Source organism: Micrasema longulum, unplaced genomic scaffold, assembly GCF_059751315.1.
Source record: "Micrasema longulum isolate JH-2025_06_02 unplaced genomic scaffold, ASM5975131v1 h1tg002045l, whole genome shotgun sequence".
Classification (NCBI taxonomy): Eukaryota; Metazoa; Arthropoda; class Insecta; order Trichoptera; family Brachycentridae; genus Micrasema; species Micrasema longulum.
In genome coordinates, this window is record NW_028279213.1 from 229,181 (window position 1) to 256,738 (window position 27,558).

General features: G+C 32.3%; 1 protein-coding gene across 1 annotated transcript in view; it reads right to left on the bottom strand.

Moving 5' to 3' along the window:
* The window catches only part of LOC148273198 (mitoferrin-1-like), a 64,768-nt gene extending 40,780 nt beyond the window's left edge, over nucleotides 1-23,988 (bottom strand). Inside the window, exons 1-2 of the mRNA XM_088239032.1 lie at nucleotides 23,611-23,988; nucleotides 11,189-11,274 (exon numbers count right to left, since the gene is read on the bottom strand). Of these exons, the coding sequence (XP_088095158.1) occupies nucleotides 11,189-11,274; nucleotides 23,611-23,727 (203 nt within the window). The 5' untranslated portion in view covers nucleotides 23,728-23,988. The remainder of the gene's footprint in view (nucleotides 1-11,188; nucleotides 11,275-23,610) is intronic.
* Between the last annotated feature and the right edge of the window lie 3,570 nt (nucleotides 23,989-27,558).

Below are 27,558 nucleotides of genomic sequence, written 5' to 3' on the forward strand. Positions count from 1 at the left end.
TCAATATAGAATTTTACAGATCCGCGCACGCGCAAATTGAGATCTTTTATCTGTGGAACCAATTCTAACAAACACATCCAGGTTCATTTTCTATCTATTGTGATGACATTATAACAAATTTAGCACTTAAATCGGTTGACACGATGGCATTATAATATTAAACTGTGATATATAACTCTTTTATGCTGAAATGATGGCATACAATTGGTTTATAGTTTATTTTAAAGCACTTAATTTGAATTTCTGTGTTAGTAGCAGGCACACATTTTACATTTGTAAAACAGGACAGCCAAACGTCGATTTTAGTCAGGCAAAATTAGACCGACGTGCGGTTGTCTTTCTTGCACATCAGGAGGAGGCATTTGCAGAGAGTGACAGAAGAACAATGTTCCAATACCTATTCATCTAAATTGACGGGCACCTAGTCACTAGTTTACGGTAAGTAAACGGACCAATCGCCAGAACTGACAGAGAAGAGCGGAAGAGAACTAGAGGCGTCACTCGCGGAGTAATTTCAGAAATACAAAACTTAAAAAAAGCATAGCGCTGATACGATAATAGCATACGATACATAAAAATATATTTAAAAAATGGCTTAGTTTAATAGTCTATTGACAAATATTTATTTTTTTTGAAACACCGAACTTCCTAATTTCTCAAGAACTCTTTAAATAAATGTCCTTGCAATGAGCGCCACCTACACCTTGCATGTATATGATTTATTTCTATAAACGGGGAAATTGTAGTGACGAAGAAGAATGTACACAGCGGAGTGTTCACCATTTGACTTATCTCTGCGTCATAATTTATTGAGGATGTGAAGAATCTCTTCAAACACAATTACGGCAGCCATTTTAATCTGCGTACAAATATAGAAAATGGCGGTCCACGCGCATTTTATATCGCGGGAACAATAAACTCGCGGATTGCGATCGTCACAACTAACAACCGAAGCCAATGCGATGGTTGCACCACGCTGCCGTGAAATAAACAATTAAATATATTATACCTTTATACATTCAGTTGGCGGCCTCCGTGGTGTAGTGGTCAAGACGCTTGACTCGCGCACCGAAGGTTCCGGGTTCGATTCCCGGTGAAAACACAAAAACTTTTTTATGAGATGAAGATTCCCGCTTTTGTTGTGATAAGCCTCACGTCTATTTTTGTTTTTTTTTGCACCACAACAGGCCAAGAGGGCCAACTACAGTGGTGAAATACAGAACAAAACACCCGGGCTTGCGAAAAATCACATTTTATTTTGTGTTTTCACCGGAAATCGAACCCGGTTTATTACACGATTCAATACTCATTGGGTCAAATCTTGTAAATAAGATCTTTTACCATTTTATTTATTAGAAATCTCTAGGGCAATCATAGATTTCTATATACAATTAAATACAATGCATTTTTTTAAAAAGAAAAACCGCGTACCCATGAAAAGCCACGCTCTAAAATGACATAGTTTCAGTATGACGTCATAGTTGAAGATAAAAGTCTCCCGACCGACTACAAAAGTATAATACCGATACCCCCACCATCAAGTTTTGATGTAAGTACATCGGTTTATACCGACGGGTCTAGAACTCCTCGATACGTTTATCTAAGCATTAAAAGTGTCAGAAATTTTGTTCCACCGAGCAATTTTTCCTTTCATTATGATTTATTAAAAATTTTAATCGTTTTGAGGTTGGCACTTTTTTTCTTAAAAGCCCATAAAAAATATGAGAGAGAAATAACTAAATTTTGAAGTCGAATTAAATTCCTACATAACTGTCACTTTAATAAAACGAACGCCTAGATGTGAAAATAATGTCCCTATATTCTGTCCTATTAACAAATAAGAGCATCTAGGCGTAAGGAAGTTGCCACTGTAAAAAATAAATTTAGTTATTATATTTTTTCCATCTGTTTTACTATCTTTCCGAGTGTATGTATCAAGACGTTAAAGGAGCCGGCTTTGTAGTCGATCGGTAGATACATACAGACGATCGTTAAGCGTACGTCTAGGTGATCTCCAAAAGTCATCATAAGTATTCAAGCTAGCATTTTTTGCGTGAATTGGGATTTATTGGAGTTTATAATCGATTTGAAGTGAGCACTTTTTATTACAGAAGCCTATTTAAAATATAAATGAGAACTATTTTAAATGTTAATGGCGTAAGGAACGCGGACTAATTGTTTGCGGTCATTTCATTGGCTTGTTTCGATCATGTGATGTCGATATGACAAGTATGTAGAACATACCGAGGTAAGATACAGATAGTACAGAAGTTAAGTATACCGTCTCGATATATACAGATGAAGATGGCGATCATAATCGAGGCACTGATTAGCCTTACTTTCTTTCTTCTTTCAAACAAGAGAAAATAAATATAAAATAATATGAAAGTGTACAAAAAAAGCATGTAAAAACTTTTTAAATATAAAAATTATGCGTGATTTTCGTTTTTTTTAATATTTGTCAAGATCATTTTCAATATAAAACTCGACGCGTTCTAAGCTGAATTTTTCTTCGAAATCTTACCAATCTAATAAAGACTTGCGCCTTGTCATTCTGCAAGGTTTTATACAAAAATTGACTGAAGGTTTCGTTTGGTCACAAAGCAGATAAATACATGGAAATCCGACTTAGTCACCGTGCTAAATTATTATACATACTTACTGATGCACGATAGAAGATGCATAGTATTTACTGTAGTATCAATAATATTTAATAATAATTAATTATCATTCATTACCTACTACGTACATGATTATTTACTTATCTTATATTTAACTTCTAGAAGTTACGCATAATGAATTGACATAATAATTGAATTTTATGAACTCATCGAAGGAACATGGAGTCTTTATTCAATAAAATATACACATTATTACAATATTAATACATTATAAAGAAAACAAAGTATTCAAATATATTTTGTCCCGATAAACTATTCAATAATAGTTTGTCATCAGACATTAGTTTTAATTAAAAATCAAATAAAAAGAGTACACATATAATACTGTATACGTATAAAATAATAAACATAAAAAATAGTTTAAAGAAATATATATATATATTTTTTAAAGTAAGAAAATATAGTAAAATAATACAATTAAAATTAAAGAATAGCAATTGACTTGAATATATTTATGTATAAGAAAAAAATTAAACACATATATAAATAGTGTGTGCTCATAAATGTAATCAAAACAAGATAAAAAATAAAATAAAGTAAATCGAAAATTTCATTTCATATCTACAGAAAAAAAAAATAAGTATATCAAAAGTATCTATTAAAATTAAGATCTAAAAAATGTTAATAAAATATGAAAGAAATAAAAGAAAAGGTTAACCTAAGAAAATAACAAAAATGTATTCTATGAGAGATAAAAAAAAAAGTTTTACATAAATAATAAAGGAACGTTCTGTCTACTAACCACTTATAATATTTATATTACCAAAACACGAAAAATTACTATTATTTCAAGAAAATTGAATTTAACCGAGACACTGAAATTGTTACTCTTAAGATTTTTTTTAAGCCTCCACTCGTTAGCGAGTGATTTTGGACTCTTAAGATTAGTTACGTCAAAAATGTTTTCGTTTTCATAAAAATTGACCAAATTTGTTGCATAAAAAATTAAAGATACCCAACGCAAATTTTGCAACTTTGACAAAAACGCAACAATAGGGAAATACCACACACTAAGAATACCAATAAAATTATATGAAATGGATTTAGAACAATTATTTGTATTTTCAAAATCAATATGGATATTGTGGAAAAATGTTTTCAGGCATAAATGTAAAAAATAAATTTAATAAAAATACGTTGCTAAAACAATACGACGTGTTTGGCCTTGGTTGTTGTGACGTTTGTCGGCCTCGTCATGTAATGGTCAGCGTGTTTGCCTACCATGCGAGAGGTCTCGGGTTCGATTCCCGATATGGTTGATATGAAATATTTATTTAAAAGGGTGATTTCACACCAAAATATTTCATAGTTTCATGTTCAAAACTCGTTTATTTATCGTAGCTGCTCCAAATTTAATTTACTTTGTCCCCATTTAGATATTTTTCATACAAAATTTGGTGACTTCAAAAAAAAACTTTTTGAAACACTGTAAAATGAAACGTTTGTCAGTGTGTGATAAGTTTATGTTCCTTTAAATATGTTTATTTTATTATGATATCAAAATTTTGAATTGGTCAACTATATTATGAAAATCTCTCTCCTCCACTGTATTTCCTCATCCCTTAACCTTCTTACGCGCTTTTTTTTTTCTCATGTCTTTTTTAATATATTATTTTTCTCTTTACTGTGTAACATGTTCTCTCATTATATTTGTGAAAAACTTTAACTGGGTGTACGTACTATTTTTTATATTTTGTATTCTTATATATAACAACTGTTGTTTTTCCTTAACAAATAAATGTAAAAAATAAAAATAGTCCCTGGACTGATACCTGAAGCGTAAGACTGATCATCTTACCTTTATGTAACAAAAATGATCAAGATACACTGCGATTGGTGTACAAATGCAGTGCCCTTTGCACTATTAGGTGCGGAAAGGGAATGATAATGATTTTATAATTTTTAATTTAGTTTTTAAATTTATACATACATTTCATATTTTACAAAATGGCACAAAAAACACTGGCAAATTCTGCTTGTACTAGGAGTAGGCTCAGTATATGAAGGGTCGGCAAGCCAGAAATATTAGTAAGCCTAATGTTGCAATCGGTTCCTATATGGGCAAATGCCTGTTCTAAGAAACCGATTTGTTGCGGCAAATATGGTTATCGAATATATTTCCTATAAATTAAAATAATATTAAAGAAATAGAAAAACAGTTATGACCCAAAAGAGAAGAAAAAAAATATACAGTTTACGTTAATATAAAAAAAAGATTAAGTATATAAATATATTTATGCACATACAAAAAATGATGGTGTTGTGACGTCAAGATTCGTGATAATTATCTAAACAAATTTCAATGGCCAGGAACAAATGAACATGGATCGTGGCGTATTAGAGGCGTGGCCAATGGAATGACCGTTTTTGGGGGAATTCAAATTTACAAATTTAAAATGAGTTTTTGTGCTACTAATAATTAGCAAAAAAATATTTTTTTACTGGACAGTATTTCATAGACCTTTATTACTTTAAAAATGTAATTTTAAAAAAACGTGATACTTCCCTATTGTCTTTAAACTTTTATGCAGCAAATGATCCCAAATCACAAGGCAAGTACAGTACATTAAAATACAGTAAAACTGAAATTATTCGTATCAATGAGTTCTAAAGTTACAGGCAACGTGGTGCCGTTAGACAGCCATCTGTGAAACTGGCGTCGCGGGTTCGATTCCCGCCAATTGCAAGAAAGGAATCCAAGAAATATTTTTTTCTCAATAAGCATGGGTGTTTTTCATTACCTCCTTCCATATCCCCTCTTTCCCACCTGCTGGCAAGCCTTTTAATAGAGGATTAGCAGGTTATTCCTTTTAAAATAATAAATCAAACATGTCCAGCAAAGTTAATGGCTTTGACAAAAAAACGCGCCGGCCGTCAGCGCTCTTTTTGGATATAAAATCTCCTTTGTTTTTTATTTCCTAATAACGATCCTGATATTTAGCAATCCGGATGACTGCCAAAGACAAGAGCCTGACTCTTTTTTGGCAAGTTCAACCTGAATTGTTTTTTTGAACCGTTTGTACTTATTCTTCCTAAGTCAGTTTTAAAATAGTGGCTAGTGACTCGGACTCATGGCTCAAAGGTCCATGGTTCGAATATCACTCTACTCATAGTGAGTTATTAACAACTCGTTGAAAATGGCCCTCAAAATTAACTATTTTGGGAAATGATAAGAACGCCAATTAAATAAAGTAATTTTTATCTTAAGGATCATTATCAATTTTTTTTCTTTCTTCGGGTTGACTAATGAGTTGATATAATGCTATTTTAATGAGTTTAAGTATTTTATTTTGCTGCATTATTTGTACTCCTTTTGTATTGTTGGGGTTATGTCTTTCATTTGAGTAAGAAAAGTTTTTAAATCTGTAAGCGAGTATTGAATTAGCGTATAATTGCTTAGGTGTCAAAAGTTGTGTTTGTGATTATTCAACTCTTGTATAATGCCAGTACTCCTATAAAGGTGCGAATCTTGGCACCTTACCAAAGCTCAAAACACCAAACTTCTGAGTTTTTAGAGTAAGAATATTAGGATAAGGTGGTTCGATTTTATAACTAACATTAAAGTCCGAAAACGGACGCAGCAGCCTCCTCCAACGAGCGTCTTGAGGATGCTGCGTTGGACCTGGCTTCGAAACGTACTGCGCACGCCTCAGGAGAACCTAAACCCAAGTTGCCTCTTCTTTAAACCTGCGGGCTCACGCCATCCTGGAAGGCCGTCGACGACGATCTTTCGACTTGATTCGGCGGAACAAAGGGGCGCTGGATGGACGTAGGAGGAGGCGAAAATGCTGGCTGGCGATAGGGTCTCCTGGAGGCAACTGGTAATGTCCACGTGCTCCACTAAGGAGCAGATGTGGAAAAGAAGGAGAAAGAGAAGATATTTTTAAGCTTTGTAATTTTGAAATTACTCCGCCTGTCGCGTCACGAGTTCTCTTCGTTGAGTTTGGTGTTTGCTGATTGGTGAGTTGGCTTCCCGTAAACCGAAAATCGATCATTGGTTGATTTAGACGAATTCGTGACGTCATTTAAAGTAGTTACTTTTTGTGATTTTTTTATACATTTAGAGAAACTTTGCCTTACAATTAAATGTTTTAATGTTTATCGCGAGAGAGAAAATACTTTTCATATCAATGTTTGAGTTGGCTAGTTTAAATTATCAATGTTTGAGTATCATATAAATGTGCAATATATTTATTTATTTAAATTATTATTATGTTTCTGATCCTATAATATTTTGTGGTGATATATGTATGTGTTACCTAATTATTCGTCCCAACTCAACACAGGTCTTTTAGTGCCATGGAGTTGGGACTTACGTCTCAAAAAATGTGTAATAAACTGTAAGTAAATAAAATATCCCGTAGCGCTGAACTTCCTCGTTGGATTCAAGAGATCACCTCACTAGGACCGGTTCTAAGGACAGTAATGCACCGGAAATCTAACACAACACTCTATCATTGGTTGATCCGTTAAAACTTTTGACGTAGTTCAAAGTTTTCATTCGCCATAACGCCGCGTGTAAGAAATCATTTTTCATATACAATTTCCCGTATCGCTGAACTTCCTCATAAAAATAAATGTTCATTTTTATACTTCTTATAATAACCACCTTATTCAATCAAGTTTGAAGGCAGCTTTGTCAAGGTCCTGACCTTGAACTCCGCGGAAGTCAAAAGGGCTAGAATTACAACATCGCGTGATCGGAGCACAAGAGAGTTTCGGAACTTTGAACAGTTTCAGATCTTGCGGATAACACGCGATGGGAGTTTTGTAATTAGCTTCCAGGTGCTATCTTGCAAAACAGTGGAAAGTCTTTTAATTTGACAGCTATGACACACAAAATCATTCCACCAAATCTGGATTGTATTTATTTAATTATTTCTGTATGCGAGTGGTTAACTACAGCATCTCCAAAAACACATATTTTCAAGAAAGACGAATTAGAGACTTTTCTACTTTAAACATCTTGTATTTTCCAATGAGACGAGGCTTTAAAGTAAATTAGTTTTATACAATTTATTGAAACACGATTTATTTTGATTTATTTTTTATCTTGTTTTGATTACATTTATGGGCACACACTATTTATACAGGTGTTCTTTAAACCCTGTCACATCCGAAACCACGATGATCAGTATAAGCAAGAAGACATATTGGCACTTTTAACTTTAAATTTTATCTTTCAATTTTAACTATTTAATTTTGATTCTTAATTTTAATTTTAATTTAAAATTTTACTTTTGATTTTAATTTAAACTTTTAATTTCAACTCTTCATTTATACTTATTCATATGTACATCTACTACCTGCATCTAATTGATTATTACTGGTTGTGAATTTTTACAAAACAATATATATGTTCATGGAAGCAGAGAGAGAGGAGAGAAGGGAGGAAAGTAGAGTTGGAGCTATAGCTGTATATTGTGTACAATGTCTTCTCCCTTTTATGTACTTTTTATTAAATATTAATATTTTTACTTTTTTAGAATGTAATTTTTTTTCCCCTCTCCTTCTGCATTCATAATAAATTAGTGTGAAATCTGTAATCGGTCTTACTTTTTTCAATTGTTATTTTGTACCTTGTATTATATAAAGACTGTATGATTTCCTTAATAAATAAATAAAGTCTACAATGTATGCAGGGGGAGGGATTTGCCGATAAATGTCGATAAATAGTGACCGACTAAAGTTTCGGCCAAGGTTTTGGTTTCGTCCAAAAATATGCCGAAACTTTGGCAGAGCCGAAACCTGTCCCCGGGATGTATCAAATTACGTTCGGCTGTACTTGGTGAAAAATTAGCAAAATAGGGAAATATCACTTTTTTTGCTACGTTTTTCAAGTAATAAAGGTCCATGAAATACTGTCCAGTAAAAAAAAAATTTTTTAATCATTAGTAGCATAAACAATATTTTAAAATTTGTAATTTTTGATTCCCGCAAAAACGGTCATTCCATTGGGCACGCTCCTAATACGTCACGATTCATGATTATTTGTTCCTGGCCATTGAAATTTGTTTAGAACATTATCGCGAATCTTGACGTCACAAAAACCAAGGGCAAACACGTCGCGTTTTTCTAGCAACGTATTTTTATTAAATTTCTTTTTTACATTTATGTATGAAAACATTTCTCCGCAATATCCATATTGATTTTGAAAATACAATTAATTATTCTAAATCCATTTAATATATTTTTATCGGTATTCGTAGTTTGTGATATTTCCCTATTACGGATATTGGATTGCTGTCCATTCAAATAATAAATTATTTTATAACCATCGTCTAATATAAAAAATAAAAACTAGACAGATTTTGTGATTAGTTGACTAAAGTTAGTAGCTCTATAATATTTTATATTTATTTTTTTGTAATTCTTTATAGTTATTTTTATTATTTATTTATTAATTACATTATACATACATTTGTTAAGGACAGAGACACAGTTTATAGCGACATAATCAGGAACGACCCATGTCTGTGAACTTGCTCCGACTCGCTAGAAAATCCGTGTTGAGTCGGGGCACTTGTAATGCATTCATAACCATACATTCACACACCTATATACATATATATTCATATTCGCACATACATATTTATATTATATTTTATACATACATATACATATATATTAAGTTTATACACATCATTGATACTTTATACATTATTACATTTTACATTTATAAATACATATCAATCATTTACCAGTTAGTCCATATTTGATCGCAGAAATTTATTCCCGTTCGAGCAAACCAATTACTCAAACCAGATTTGAATTTCGAAAATGACTCAGATTCCTTTGTTACCTGATCTAGTAAATTAAAAATTCTTGGACCTACCACAGAGAAATGTCTCTTAGCCAAAGTTGTTTTACTTTTTGGTACGTAGTAATTTAACTTAGAGGAATTTAGTTAACAAGTTAAAGTTCCTATAGCGTACATCAAAGAACCGTTACAAATAAGTAATATCTATAACATAACAATGAATCAAAAAGCGGTAATATTAAACAAATTCAATCATTAAATTCATGCCTTTTATTTTATTGTGTATTTTAATGAATTTGTAAGATTTAAAAATATGCCTAATTTAGGGCGGTTTGAAATGACCTTCAACTTATTAAAATAAGTTCCAGTTTCGACCGAAAATTTTGTTTTCGTCTGTCACTATCGATAAATCGAATGTGATGGTCTGTGAAAGAAATGAAAGTATGACTAAATGTGAGATAACTGTGGTAGAAATACTGAAAGATATTGAAAGGAGGGTAGTGTGTGCCGGAAACAGGGTGAACGGTGCAGTCAAATCAACCTTGGCCATTGACATATCAATACACATAGACAAATAGACATGCCTTAAGCCCTAAAAATTATGACATTTAACTCATGCCAAAATCGTATTTAGTCGTTCTTCGACCACCAGTCAGGTTCGACGTTTAGAATCGAAACCGTTTAGAAATGCCTGCTTGTGTCATAAAAGCGTGTGGTCGGCGCATTTGCCTTCCATGCAAGAAGTCTCGGGTTCGATTCCCGGCATAGTTGACATGAAATGTTTATTTAAAAATATGTTTTTACACTAGAAAATTTCATAGTCCCTGGACTGGCACCTGAAACGTAAGTCTGAGCATCTTACCTTCATGTAACAAAAATGATCAAGATACGCTGTAATGGGTGAACCAATGCAGTGCCCTGTGCACCTTTAGGTGCGGAAAGGAATGGTGAAGACTGAAGAAGAAGTAACATTAAACACACTCTGTCTATGTTTGAACATCAATATTTCAATCCATCCTCCGTTGATGTTGGATTGAAGAAATGTGGATTTTCAAATTTACAAATAATATTCTAAAGAAATTTTCCTTTTTATAAATCTCGGTACGTAATTTTTTGTGTCTTCACGAAACGAAATGCTTTTAAAATTATGGCAAACGATGGATATGGATTTATAGTCGAATGGACATTTATAAATAGATTATTGGATCGATAAAGTAATGACATGGCGTTTAAAACCACCTTCGGAGGAATAAAACATACAATAAGCGGTTTGCTTATTTATTTATTTCTATTGTTCATTAACGCCCAGGGGACATTCATAAAAAAACTCTGTTTTGAGACTTCTCATTAGAAATCTTTTATTATCTCCAGTTTCATATGTAGGGCATAGTTCGTTAATTTTTAAAATATTTTTTATTTTATTTAACTCTTAATTTATTTAGGAAAATTGTATTATATTTTATTTGCTGCTTCAATGTTAGAAAGCCAATTTCTTCATGCATTCTTTGTACATTTTAATATGATATATTTGTTTAGAGCACTATTATCTTCATTGCATTATTTTGTAATTTTAATGTTTTTAATTTCCCTTCCATTGATGACCAGCAATTTATATTTTTACTACTTAATTGTCATTCTTATTTGTTTACAAACTTTTTAAATATTATTTCTGAAGGCAGGCCTCTTTTAAAGCCTATTTTAAAATGTTTTATTCAAATATTTAGAATAAAAAATCAAATAAAATTACCTGAAGAATCCTTCATGCTGAACCATATGCCTTAATGTGCTTAGTACTGTGGTTTGTTTCGATACTCCTAATGACTGCATACGGGTCTGAAAAGAAGAAGAAAGTCATAAGACAGCCTGTGATATTCAGGGTTCGAAAATATCATGGTATTTACATAAATATAAAATATCCGGTATAAATGAATGTTTGGTAGAGAGTAAAACAAAAAAATGGTGGATAGAGACGGCCATTTGGAACAAATTTGCTCAGCTGAACGTCCCCAAGTGTCACCAATTTATTATAATGATTTTCTTTATGTTTTTGTAAACATTTTTCCTGATTTTGGTATTGTGCCTTTGATAAAAATCTAAGGCTGGCATCGGCTCTAAATTATTTTTCTTTGACTTATGTTAGGAGTGTTATACCGTTGTACTGAGCAAAAATTTGATGCGAATAATCATTTGGAATTACCCAACCTATTTCTATGTTCGGACTGAACAAAACAAAAGGAAGACCATTATCTCTCTATAGCTGCTGTTAAACGCGAATTTATGGTGCCCGGGGAATCTCAGGAAAGTTAAACACGGAGCAACGCGGAAATGTCTCGTAAAAACAGTGACATCTACTAAATTATAAATATCATCGATATATCAGTGACATAATATGTAGAACCACCGTGTGTGCCATTACACCATAGGTATTTCAATGTCAATTTATTCATTTAATACGTTTACGTACATTATAAATGATGTATTTCAAGGCATACATGGCACAAGTTATATTAACAGTAGAATTAAAATGTGAAATATGGTAAAATAAAAATGAAATGGAAGTTATCCTCCCTAGACTTTCTTTCAGCAACATGAAAGATGTCGATATCCGAAGAGATATGGCTGAGTAAAGACATTGCTCGGGGTTCGAAGCGTCAGTAGGGTCGCAGTGAGTCACATCATGCTGGAGGGTGTGATTCTATTAAATGCTGCAAATGCCCAGTTGCATTTCACCGCCAACACTACTGACTAGTCAAACTAACGTCCACGTCGCGAACGGATCACACTCATAACGGTGTGATCACAGCAGATAGCGAGAGGATGAAAGGCGAGTTTCTGACGCCTCCAAACCAGAACCAACCAGCTAAGGGAAGGTAGCCCCGACAGAAAAATCCACCAGAGAAGGCAAGGGGAAACCATTCTGGTCATCTTTTGGCGAGTACATCTAACAAGCAGTTGTCCTGGCCTCGGAGTTGCGCAGGACCAAAATGCTTTAGCTGTAGTGATTGGTAACGTCGGGGGGACCTGATAAGGCACCGCAAGAAGAAGAAAGACATTGCTTTTCCTACCGGCATTACCATTGGCAAGCAGGAAGATAAAACTTAAGAGGAAACGCCATCTTACTTTTCTTCATACAAACGAAGTTTCGGTGTTTCTCCCTGAATGAGGAATTCCACTGTTTTCTAATTTTTTTTCTTCTAAAAGCGTACTATTTAACTAAGCAAAAAAATATTTTAAAAAAATTGTGCGTTACTTACAAAGATATGATTTTTTAAAGTTACATTTATGAAATACCGCGCCAAATGACTGTAATCAGTGTGTCACTTTTTAGCAGTGACGTCATGAAACGGTTGGCGTTCTTACTTTCACTGACCGCGGTAAGTTGTATTCTCATGCCAAAAACAAAACTGACAAGAATCTATGGAATATTGCTTTGATTACTTCATTTAGTTGATCGTAATTTGCTCATTTCTATGTTATGGTTGTTTTTACGAACATTTCGATTTAGAAAAACCTAGAAAGTTGACAAATTCTCTGGTTGAAATGTCAACAAAGTATTTCTATACTCTATATTTCTATACTGTATAGTCTTTTTTTTCTATGGTCAAAACGTTCCTTACAAGGTGCGGGGGCTTTAAAGCGGAAACCGGAAATACTACACGTAGATATAAGGAGTGACGTCATTATTTACGATTTTAAAATGAATACTATTTTTAACATTTTTTATTTATTTTTGCGTGCGTTTTTGAGATATTTCATCCTACTCCAAATTTTTTTAATATTCACGTGTACACAAAAAATAAAATAAAATTTAATTCCGGGTTGGGCTGGAATTCCTCATTATGGCACCAGAGCGATGATTTTTTTACGCACGTTATTTTACCATTGGCATTTTGCTTTTTTGATAAATCGTTTCTTATGGGAGCTAGGACCATCCGAAAACCCAAAAAAGCGTCCAGTTTTATCTGCCGGCCTCGGACGTACGGTTTACAAATATGATAAATAAATTTGAAAAACGGAAAAGGTACCGACAAAGAAAAATTTCATTCTCGTTCTCTTTCTAAAAAAAAAAAACGAAAAACTCAGTCAAGACAATGTTCAAATACCTATTTGTCAAAATTCTTACCTACCGCGTATTCTCTCACGCCGTCAACGTCTAAGGTAGTCATAAGGAACATACAGAAAAATACTCTACATTACACCTAAATTAATTTTAATACCTTGTATCAAGCGGAAAAAATTCAGAAGCAAATATGTATTTTCTTGCCTCCTCTTTCACAGTAGTAGCCGCTCGATTGTGGAATAATCTACCCACAAATGTTAAAGACCCCTTCTTTATTTACATTTAAGTCAAGCTTGAAATGTCACTATCTTAATATTTAAATTGTTCCTTTATCCTTCTTTTTTCCTTCCCATCCCCTCTCCTCTCTTCATAGTAGTGTTATTTTTTTTATTTTTGTTAATCTTTGTTTTTAATTTTTGTATAAAATAGTAAGATTCAATATGTCCATGTATTTGTAATTTTCTCAAACTGAACGATTTGGGTAGGTAGGAAGAAATTGCCTTAAGGCAATATGCCCGCCCTTATATTTATTGTATATAAAGTGTTAATAAATAAATATTTTTTATTTTCTCCAAATTATTTGCAATGCATGGTATCCATATGCGCAAACCATTACACTATGAGCTAAAGAATAGGGAAATATAACTTTTTAGTAATAAAGGTCTATGAAATACTGGCCAGTAAAAAAATTCATTTTGTTACTAAGTAGCATAAAAAATATTTTTTAATTTGAAATTTTGAATTCCGCAAAAAAGGTCATTCCATTGGCCACGCCCCTAATACGTCACGATTCATGTTTATTTGTTCCCGACCATTCAAATTTGTTTAGAACATTGTCACTAATCTTGACGTCACAACTATCAAGGTCAAAAAGGTTTTTCGAGTAATGTATTTAAAAAAAAATCTATATGAAAACATTTCTCCACAATATCCATATTGATTTCGTAAGTACAATGAATTATTATAAATCCATTTCATATATTTTTTATCGATATTCGTAGTACGTGATATTTCCCTTTTAGATTAATCGAATATTGTTTTTAACTGTCTGTTGTATAGTATAAATAATACTAGGTCAAGTTTGCATCAAGAAATATATTGTCTTAGCACCTATATACTATCATTTCTCAATCTTTTTCATATTGCGACCCCTTAAAAGTTAAAATATATAGATATACCTATATAATAACATTCTAACTCATAAAAACGTTGACACGAAATATAAAAACTTAAATTAAAACAAAATTAACGTGACAGATCTTTTAGTTGTTTAATGAAATATCTCAACCTTACTTAAAATTAATTGGATCATGGAATATATTCACAATCTGAACTGAATGCCATAATAATTGGTCCTGTGATGACCGGAACAGTATTTCATTATTCCCAAGTCTGCGAGTGGAAATGCTAAGAGGAATTTCATGTGACATTTGAAGGACATCAACAATACAGAAAAGTTTATAATATTGAATCTACAGTTATAGGAAATTCACTATACCTGCACACAACCAGGGGTGGTATTCTGAATCTTCTCTACCCCCTAGAGAGTGATTAATCTATGGATTTTAATTTTTTGCATGCGTTTACACTTTGCTTCATATCTGGCCACACTGATGATAAAACGTCAAATAAATATGAACACGTGAAATCGTACATGATGATTTTCATTAAAAACATTATTGCGACCTTAAGCATTACCCAAAACACTTAATTAGGTTGAATTGACCAAACAGCATTAGTTTTTTTCATCAGTTTTATACATCATTTAACGTTTAATCATATGTGTGGCCATTATATGAAGCAGTGTCGTATATAAAAAAATCCCAAATTAACCACTCTCAAGGGGGTAGATAAGATTCAGAATACCACCCCTGGGCACTTAATTCAACATGTAGATAAAGATAGTTCCGAAGTTAAATATATATTTTTTTTACATTTTTTTTTTTGCACCACAACAGGCCAGGAGGCCTAATTACACTGGTGAATTACATCACAGAGCATCCAGGCTTGAGAAAAATCACATTTTTATTTTTTGTGTTCTCACCGGGAATCGAACCCGGAACCGGAATATACCGTCTCTTAAAGCCTGCATTGTCCAGATTTTAACCAAAAGTCGCCAAATTATCAGATTTTTTTTAATGTGTCAGAAAGAAAAAAATATTAATGGAATTTATTAAAAAGACAGACATAAAACATCCAAAACACCAAAATCAGATTTCTTCTTGGTCCCAAAACTTTCAAATTGCAATTTCTCAAAATTATGTTTTTTGGGTTAGTGACTTTTACCTGAACGACGACGGTACACGCATTGGATGGTGACCCTTAGTTTGAGAAACAATGGTATAAACAATCTATTTTAAGATAGCTTAATCAGTCTGCATATGAGTCGATAAGATGGGAATACAAGGAAAAACACTGGGATTCCCAGGCAATGCATTTGAAAGAATCTAAACAATGGAAATGTATTCAATCATACACACATTGGGAACATTATTATAAGGAAGAGCTATTGATAAATTTGGCCTTCAAAATGGTGCAAAAATAATATAGTCTATGCTTTGCCTCTTCTCATTTAAGAAACAAACTGAGCATACAAATGCAAAGGAAACTTAACATTACTCATGCCCTGCCCTCTCTTGGAGAATTTTAAAAGTAATATATGATATCTGTTCCTTATAGTCTTGGAGGATAAAACACGGGAGTCCACTTTGTTCCGTTTTGAAGTTAGAAATGTACAAATTATAACAATAAGCTATTTTAAATGTGAATAAAACACCGAAGTCCATGTTGTTTTAATGCAAACAGTAGTAAGGATACGCTATTTTAATATGTACAATTATTATTGTTATTGGTTTCCGTTGTCCTCTTCGCTATACCAGATTAAATTCCCTTTTTTATGTACCAACTTGTAAAAACATTTATACCTCGAATTCATTCATTAGACGTACCTGTAGAAATTATAATGGACTCAGTATTGATGTAGACATTTTTGACTGCACGTTGCATTTGTACAGAAAATTTCTTCATGGGGTGATTATTTGGGATAGTTGCTGAATGTGCATCTTGAGTGGTTTATGCTATGTATATGTGCCGCATGTAATGTATATGTATGTTTTATATGTGCATTCATGTGTGTGCGTGGATGGCTCGGAGTGTACATTCGGTATTTTTATTTATTTTAATTTATTACCTCCATGGAAAACGCAAATATTAACAATTATTCTTTTCTCACTTGAAATTCTTATTTATATATTTTTTTTGTCATATTTACTGTTTATATCTTTTGCATAATTTATGAAAACTGAATTGGTCTTTTTATGTTAAAAAATTGTTGTTTTTAATTTTTTTTTTGTATGACTGTATGTTTTCTGAATAAAATAAAATAAAATTATCAAAAAATCATTATTTTACATTGAAAATTCATTATAGGTTCAAACTATCTCATTTGATTAAAAATTTATAATATTTTGGAAATCGCACAATCTCAAAATTTTGTTTCCTGAACATTTCGTTCAATTTATACTACCTAAATCATCTCTGTACCTTAAAGTTTACCTTAAAGTTCTTTTTAAGGTACAGATATAGTTTAGGTACCCAAATATTTCAATTTTAGATCCATGTTCAGTGAGTGTTTTCGTTTGTTTTATTTATTTTTCAAAATTGGAATAATTTTTACATATTCACAGTTATTTACACGTGAAAATATTAAAATATAACAAAATAAAGTAAAATCTTGCAACACGAAAAACAAAGTTGTTTCAGCCAGTACCATCATACAGGAAGCTGACAGATTCAGATTAATGAGATCTCTATCTGCCTTCTAAAAAACAACGGTAATTCGAAAATATGTAAATATATTCATATATATGTTATGTTTGTATATTTAATACCAGCCTTTTTGTCGCATTGGGGATTCTATCAGATAAAATATGTTTTTTTACATTTAACTTTTATTGTATTTAGATTTAAATATCGGTTATATCTGAATCAAAATTTTAAAGTAAAACAAAATTAATCCTTCATTATTATTAAGTTTATAAAAACAATATTAATCAAACATATTAGATAAAGTAATGTCTTCATTTCTAACATTCATGTCTAAAAAAAAACATCTACATAGAACCTTGTTTTCCCAATGCGAAGTTTTGTCTGTAAACATTTGAAAAACCTAAAAATATTGTAATAAAACTAACTGGTCCTAGAAGAAGTTTAAAAATTGGAAAATTGTTTTCTGGCATTGCCTAGTATGTGGAATACTTCAATCAGATGAGCCTCTTCACAACAATAAAGGTTTCAGCTCTTAACTTCACTAAAATTAACAGATTGAACAATCGAAGAAATGTGGATGTTTAAGATGTTTTTTGATGGATAAGCAAAATGGTGAATGTTACACAGTGTATAAGGGGGCCACTTAAATAGCCAATGACAGGTCATAAGCCCAGTAAATGCCTAGAATTCCATATTCCCTTCTCTAAAATGTTCTCCTTCCCTGTTGTAATTTGTTAATAATACATTAGTACACTTATTCTACTTTATAAATTTTTATTGTATGTACTACTACCATCACACCATTTCCCCATAGGGGTAGGCAGAGAGAATGGACCGCCACACACGTCTATCCTGGCATACATTCCTAGCTTCTTCCACATTCATACATCTTGTCATACATGCCCTTCGGTTCTGTCTGCTTTTGACATGACCAGACTTAAGATTTTGGTTTATCTGATCATGCCACGTGTTCCTTGGTCGTTCTCGTCTCACGTTACCATTCATTTTCGCCATATATATACTTGTTTTAACATTCTTTCGTCATCCATTCGTTCTACGTGACCAAACCATCTCAGAGACCCTTTCTTAATCTTATCAATTATACTTGACTCAGATTTACACTCTCGCCTGATTTCATCATTCGTAACCCTGTCATACATTGATTTCCCATACATTCGTCTAAGAGATCGCATTTCAACCGCGTTCACTCGGCTTTCATCCTTTCTCTGCCAGTTCCATGTTTCACTTCCATACATAAGTGTTGGGACTAAAACTCAGTTGTGCACTGCCAGTTTAGCTTCGATTGACATATTCTTATTAGCAATTACTGTGCTTAGTGCTCCGTTCATTTTGTTGCCAGCATTCACCCTTTTTTCAACATCTATTTCTACTCTTCCATCTCTTAAAACATACTTCCCAGATACACAAATTCTTCTACTTGTTCGAGACATTGTATAATCGTAAAATTGTATTATAACCATGTTAGCAAATGAAAATGGGAATTTAGTTGTGGTAAAGCGGGGTTCCAATGAGTGTGCAAATTATTACCTCTTGGAATGAACGATAATTATTAAAGTGAAGCAATCAAGTCATCGAGTGTCACTTGTGAAATACCTGGAAAGCGTTCATATATTATGTATTTCCATTCTACGTCAATACGATATCTGAATAATTAAATTATAGGCAAGTATTTCCTGAGTGTTCTGATGACAATTAATTAATCAAAGATAACAATAATAATAATAAAATAATGTTCAGGTATATTTTAAATAATAATGTGCCATGTTGTATTGAGGCACAAGACACAAACCAGCGGGCCGCTGATGCTGGGTATTTTAGGTACTTACACAGTCCCACATACCACCTTTTATTTTTTTAAATTTCACGATTCAAAGCGACGTGCGTCCAGCCTAAAGTAATTCTCTGAATTGACAAATAAATTAAAACGTTGTTAAAATTATTTTAGGAGCCGTGTGGCAATACTCGCATATGTAAGGACAGGCGGATCCAGCTTTTTGAAATATTCTCAAAATTTTATCGGGCCTTACTTATTTACCTGGTATTAAGTTATGCCTAGGTGTAGTGGTAGAATAAGGATGGGAATACCATCCTCATTCTATCACTATAATAAGGATGGTATTACCGTCCGTATCCTACCACTACGCCGAGGCGTAACTTCATACCAAGTTTATGAGTAAGGCCAATTGAATTATAGTGAAAGTTCAATTACTTTAAAATGCATCTAGAGAATTATTTAACATATTTTATCTGGGATTGTAAAAAGATTTTTTCAATAAATAGTCTGTAAAAGGGAGCATTTTTAAAAATATTTTATTTTATTTCATTCAGAAAACATACAGTCATACATAATAAGTATTCAAAACAACAATTTTTAACATAAAAAGACCGATTAAGTTTTCATAAATTATGCAAAAGATATAAACATTAAATGTGACAAAAAATAAAAAAATAAATAAGAATTTCAGTGAGAAAAGAATAATTGTTGAAATTTGGGTTTTCCATGGAGGTAATAAATTAAAATAAATAAAAATACCGAATGTACACTCCGAGCCATCCACCCACACACATGAACGAACGTATAAAACATACACAAACATATACATAACATGCGGCACATATACATAGCATAAACCACTCAAGATGCACATTCAGCAACTATCCCAAATAATCGATCCCATGAAGAAACTTTCTGTACGAATGCAACGTGCAGTCAAAAATGTTAGAATAGGCATTTTTGTGAGCGTTCGTGTACGTTCCTGCATTTATTTCTCTTTATTTATTTTTTTTTTTTTTTAAAAAAAGAAATATTTGCGTTCTTATGATTTACCCAAATATTTAATTTTGAGGGCCATTTTCAACGAGTTGTAAATAACTCACTATTAGAAAATGTGAATCAAGTTGGGGTAAAGTGGGATTCGAACCACAGACCTTTGGTCCGTGAGTCCGAGACACTAGCCACAGGACCACAACCCGATTTTGGGATTTTAATAATTTCAATTAGTGAAATCAATACCTTAGATCAGTAAAGAATTAAGAGTTGAATCATAAGTAATATTCCTCTTTCACAGTAGTAGCTGCTGGATTGTGGAATAATCTACCCACTAACGTTAGAGACGCCCCCTTTATTTACATTGAAATCAAGGTTGAAATGTCACTATCTAAATGTTTAGTTGTTCCTTTCTCATTCTTCTTTCCATCCTATCGCCTCTCCTCACCTCTAGTCATAGTATAGTGTAATTTTTAAAATTATTTTTTGTATAAAATTACAAGTGTATTTTTTTGGTTAGGTAATTTTTGTTTTAAATTGCATAAAATTATAAGATTCTGTTCAAATACGTCCATGTACTTGTGATTTTCTCAAACTGAACGGTTTGGGTAGGTAGGAAGAAATTGCCTTAAGGCAATATGCCCGGCCTTATATGTATATTAAGTGCAAAATAAATCAATAATATTGCTTCTGTTGGGATGATGCGGAGTGAAGTTTCTAATTTCTAACTACAGTTAATTAATCTAAAGCTAGGGTTTCCTAGGACAGCGGTGCCCGTATCTTAACGGCCGTAGTGAACGATAATGCGGTAGACAGCCGTCGTAACGATGATTAGAGAGCGGTTTCCTAAGAAAACAGTGTTATCAACAACGTTTTTTTAGGAAACCACTCTCTAATCACAGTTACGACGGCTGTCCAGCGCATCACCGTTCACTACGGCCGTTAAGATACGGGCACCGCTGTCCTAGGAAACCCTAGCTTAAGATAACTTAATTCTTACAAAAATTGAAAATTTGTCCATAAAATACACTCATAAAAAATTTCTAATATATCTATATACCCAATCATTTTCCTTTTTTCAAATTTATACCTGTGTCAAAAGCGGTTTCTTAGTATGTGTGTCCATAAGTGCAGTGAACTGCCAGGTGAAAATTTGTACTAATATTATAATTGATAGTAAAAACATGTAACACAAAAAAACAGGGATTAATCGTAACATTATATTGTCGTGATCGTAGAATGACGGATGTGCGAAAAATGCGACACTGCCTTTAATGAAATTTTTAAAAAAATGTTTTATAATTGCTTTATATTCCAGGTTAAAAAAATAATTGTTCATCCATAACTAACTTACAATATAGTCTCAAAAAAATAATTAAACCGCTCTCATGTAAAGTTTAAAAAAATCACATACGTCGTTGTTCAACGATCATGACGATATGTATTTTTTATTTAATACTAGCGCCAAAAGATCAAGCAAGAACAACTCTAGTAGACGACCATATATTGTCATCTCACGCATGCGCTAATTGTCACCGAACTGTCACTGGCAAACAAATGTTTATCGCAGGAGGCTAAACTAGCAGTGCACAACGTAGTTCTAGTGCCAACTCTAATGCATGGGAGCGAAGTATGGAATTGGAAAAATGATGATGAAAGTAGGTTGAATGCTGTCGAAATGCGATCCCTCAGGCGAATGTGTGGTAAAATTATGTATGATAGGTGCACAAATGTCGAGATCCGTGTAGTGTGTAAGGCTGAGACATGCATTATTGACAGAATCGGGAAAGGGGTGCTGCGTTGGTTTGGACACGTAGAGCGAATGGACAGTGAAAGAACGGCTAAAAGGATCTACAATGCAAATGTTGATGGATGCAGAAAACGAGGAAGACCGAGAAAGACATGGCACGAACAAGTCCATCAAATACTTGAAGATGGACATGTCAAAAGTAGGAATAATCGGCGTGCGTGCATGAGAAGATGTATGAATGTAGAAGAAGCGAGGTCTGTATGCCAAGATAGAGTGTTATGGCTTTCTACCCTCTCTGCCTACCCCTATGGGGAAACGGCGTGATGGTTTGTTTGTTGTTTGTTAGTATTAATATTTCAAAAAAATAAATTGTTGCCCGAATACATGTTCAATAATGTTCAGCGTAGTAAAGAAATTCATCGCTCTCCTACGAGGGGAGGTGAGGGTTCCAGACTCCCCAAAACAAGAATCCAGGCAACTCAGAGCAATCTGAATCATAAAGGCCTTAAGGAGTTTAATGAGTTGCCGAAAGAGATTACGGATGCTGGGTCTATGGCATCGTTTCGTGGGATGGCGGTGGTTTTTGTTAAAAACAAACACCCATACGGGTAGATAGTGTCATAGGAAAGCGTCTGGATATTTATTTATTTATTCATATTTTACTCTTACAAACTATAAGCAATAATAAAAATACTGTTACGATGCTCTGTTTTAGAAGTTATTTTTGTGCATATATTGTTCATTATAGTTTCGTCGACTTGTACTAAAAGTTTGTAGCTATCGAAGCAGCACTATCATGTAAATAAATAATTACCCGAATATATGTACCGGGAATTGTATTTCCCATTATATTGTCTACAAAGATTCAACACATGCTCAAAATAACGTTGAGAAAACTTTAGTTTACAATTAATATCAATGTAAGTACTAATTATTCATTTCTCCGTGATTTATATGTATAAGGTGAAAAAAACTTTGTAAGGATACCAGGAAAGTATTAGAAGGTTTATTATTTTAATAATTTAAGCTGAGTAAATAAAGATTTTGCTCGAAGAATTCAAACAGGTGAAACAATAATGCATACATATTTAGGTTGATGAATATGTATTTTAGTCACCAGAGATATATCTAGACAAGTACCTTTTATAACAAAATTATTTGTATTCCAATTTAGAACAAGAAATAATTATTAAAAGTTGACAGTTCCCAGTTCAAGATGGATATATTTGACAGCTCAATAGACAAAGCAGCTGATTGGATGTCTATGAAGAATTATTTGATCAATTTCACTTTACCTATTGTTTATTTACTGATATTATATCCCAATAACTTTAAACAAATTTATTCCAAGGCTTAAAACGTAAACATATATGCACAAGTTGTGGTCAGAGGGCTGTTTTATAAAAATTTCAAAATTATTTTATTGGAGTTTTTTATATACAATAAAAACGAACATATTAAATTATTTATTTCTCATAGTGATTCACATTTCTGTTATTTTCCAGCAGAAAATTCGGGTTAGTTTTGTATACTCGGTAAACATGAATGTTTTAGGTTAAGTAGCTTAGAATCATTGTGCATTAAGGGGCGCTTATTAATTTTACGTGATTAATTAACGGGAAGGAAGTTTCAACGATAGTTATTCTAAATAGTTGCAATCTTTCACCAGATTCACTTTCTAATAGTGAGGTTAGGTCCATTTGACATGTTACGTATGAGAAGTGGTCTACATTCGCGATGACATTTGCCCGAATCGGTCAATTGGTTCTCGTTAGCGCTTCCTGGACTAGCGGTGGACATTACCTTCACAGAATCCAGCGGATACATGACGCAGTGCTCCATCACACCAGCTATGGCTCCTGCCGTCATATGGATGACAACATTTTGCGTCGGGAGCGTTTCATAATCCTCAAAGTTCATAATACTCACTAACCGAACACTGACACTGAGCCCGAATGATTTGGGATCACGTCCAACTTCACACGCCGCGAATTTTTTCTAATTTATTTTACGATAACCTGCGAATTTTCGTTCAAAATGTTGACTGCGGTTTGATCTACCAGCCCGTCATAACCGCAATCGACTACTCTCCGTTCGCGACTGCAAAATATCGCACGTTTTTTCCAAGTGCGCACGCGCACAACTTTTATCTGTGTTCAACACTCTCATACTATCATGCGTATTCGTATAAAGTCATGATTACCTAATCATAATGAAATTACCTATTTAAAAATTATTACAAGTTTTGCTAGTTAAATGTTATTACAATTTAAGTTAATACAAAGTGCTTTAATTATGATCTTCTTTAATATAAACAACAGCTAATTATAATCATGACCAAAGACATATTTTCAAAGTTGGATAGGTAGTAACAAACTAATGGCCCTTTTTTAAAAAAACGTATTTTTCTGTACCCATTGCAAAACACCTTTTTTTACATTCGAATATACTGGCCGTCTTAATTTTATTGATGTGTTTTATACAAAGGAATGTATTATAAAATGTACATGCGTTGTAGCGTAAAGGTAGAATTTGTCTACATATATAATATGTACCTACCTACTTATAGGTTTATTATTTAGGAATGGAATAAAATCTGTATTCGTCAAAATGTCTTTCATGCAGGTACCTATTGAGATTTCCACTTTGTATGGATGTAAATCGCTTAATCTCCGATAGTCTTTCATAATTACTAAATAGTATTTTATATAAACGAGAAATTGACCTAGAAATCAATGACGATTCGTTCTATAAAATGGCCGCGGCTGAGCGCTGTTACTGTATTCGGTAATTTTTGTGCCTTATTGTGACAAAATTGATGAATGGAAGTAAAATCGAAAACATGTCTTCTTTCAATATTTGAATGAAAATAATTTTAAAAAATCAATACGGAAGGTTGGTTCATATTTTCAAATATCCCTTTTTCGTTAAATAACAATTTAGGAATGTGTAATGAAAATTATATGGTTCTATCCGGCAACGTTGTAACAGAAGTAAACAGACGATTTGGCAACGCGCAGAATGCACAATGTTTCATAAAAAAAAACAATAACACTAAATTTTTTTCGTTCTTATTTGTGACATCTTTGTGTTTGAGTTTATTTTTACTTCCTACCCAGTACTTACAAAAAAAAAATTATTATCATGTAGTTGATAGTGGTTTATAAAATTTTTAACAGTACGGCAGAGAAAAAAAAAATTTTTTAAGCCAGTTTTAAATATTAATTCTTATAGATTGTAGATCGATTATAATAATTATCTTATTTATCATCTCTAAAATAATTTCATTTGACGTTGATATTTTTAGTATTAATGACATCTGTGGAATTTTATATTAACTAACATTTTTACAAGCTTTATAATATACCCATATACCTATATATAATATTATACCATACCCATTCCAAATCCTACAATATAAATGATTTTTAAACACTGGATCTCCCAGTGATTATATATTATTACTATCAAGTCAGAGTAGTTGTGCAGAAAGCAGCCAGCCAATATAGAAAAAAAAAATGATAAGTATTGGTATTCTCGGGAGCAATAAGGTCAATTCTATGTTCAGCTATTTTTAGCCAGATCACTTTCATACAAAAAATTGTAATGATCACCTTCTGAATCACAAAAACGGATTTTTTTAATTTGCAGAAAACACCCAAAACACTAGAAAAATCTTACGGTAATTTATAAATCATTAAAACTGGTCAATACATAATTAGATTCTTGTTTGTAATATTTTTAAAAAAAACTAATGTATTCATTGATTATCATTTGTCAATGTCAAAAACATTCTAACTGTTGTATAGATTTGATTTTTCACTCTTTTCATTTAAGTGCTATTATCTCAGTTTGACTTTTCTTTGGCTGGCTGCTTTCTGCATAACTATGTCCAAGTCATGTCTAAATCACGAAAAACTCAATAAATGATGATAACAATTATTTAATGTCAATGTTAGTAAAGTTTAGTATTTAACTACTTACCGACTTTTTATGTCGACCGGTTTCGAGACGGTAAGTGGTGAAATACTAATATTTACTACTTTTAATTTAAATGTTTGACCACAAAGTTAATGCCTCGAACATAAATAATAATTATTAACTGGTTTATTTATTTTTAAAATTAAAATATTTAAAACATTTTAGAAAGATTTTTGTAACAAACTTTGTAATTCCGTAATTTAATGTAATTGCAGTGTCAAATTAAATCCACAAATATCTACGAATTGTTTGCTTTTTAAGTACCTATATGTCTTAAAAAGAATCATTTTAGAAATTAAAGAATAAATGAAAATGTGGCCTGTTATTTAATTAATTTTTTTCACAAGAAAATATTTCAGTGCGGGCCTGAATATATCAAACATTAAAATAAATTATCAAGAGGTACGTTTTTACTTCTACATTATGAGTTTTAACACATATTGACATTAGATAACAGTGATTTTATTTGTTTTGTAAAATACAGCTGTAAGACAGGAATCTTATTAAAATGTGCAAGAACGAACAGGATTTTTAAAATTAAAACAACAAAAGAGAGAGAAAAAAATATTTTTGAGAAGGCAATATGCAAGTCAAAGCATTTGCATGGCTTATGACCTGTCATTGGCCGGTTTGAGTACCCCCTTGGTGTAATTTGGTGTGACATTCACCATTCTACCCATGTTTAAACCTCCATATTTCTTGACTCATCCATCTGTTGACTTTGGAGAAGCAAAAGAGTTGAAAAATCTTCATTATTAGTTTTTATACCACTTATTTCAGGTGCTAAACGAAAATATGAAACTAATTATTCATGGACGGCACTTTTATCATTTTTTATTGAAAAATCGTCAGAGTAATGATGCGGAGGAAAAATCCCATTTTTACGTTTATTTTCAATGGAAATTTTACAAAACTTGGTTTGCGGAAACTTTACACTGTATTGATTGTAACAAATACCATAACAAGATAATTTAGGTCCTTTTTACAAAATGGTGTACAAAACAAAATAAGATAAGTTATTTTTTGTTTTGTACACCATTTTGTTTTGTAAAATTTCTATTGAAAATAAACGTAAGAATTGCATTTTTCAATAAAAAATTATAAAAGTGCCATCTATGAATAATAAGTTTCATATTGTCGTTTAGAATCACTTTAATCAACAATATTTTAAGTATGTCCAAATGTTTGTACACAAGGCTGGATAGAAACCAGTCAATGACAGGTCATAAGCCCTGTAAACGCCTCGATTTCCATATTCCCCTCTCAAAAATGTTTCACCTCTCTGTCGCAATAAATTTCAATCTTAATAACTCCCATGGAGTATAATTTATCCTTGTTTACAAACATTTAAGCATACTAAAATTAAGCTTTTTTTTTAATCTGTTCCTTTGAGATAAGCAACATTTTTACACTGCTGGCATAAACACAAAGATGTCAATTTTTTATCTCCTTTACTAGGCGAGCCTATGCAGAATACAAAGGAAATAATTTTTAACTGTAAAAATACTGATGTTGCCTCAAAAGAAAATCATAAGTTTCTAAGAAAAACACATAATTTTTCACAAAATATTAATTATCTTCTAATGGGCAGTGTATTGGAGAATCACAACTAACTCAGTATTTTTTGTTATATGAAGGTAAGATAAGCAGTCTTACGCTTCAGATACTAGTCCAGGCATTGTGAAATATTACTGAAATGTCTTTTTAAATAAGCGTTTTTAAATATACATATCAACGCAGGTAGGGAAAAAGTTACCAAGAGACTGTACA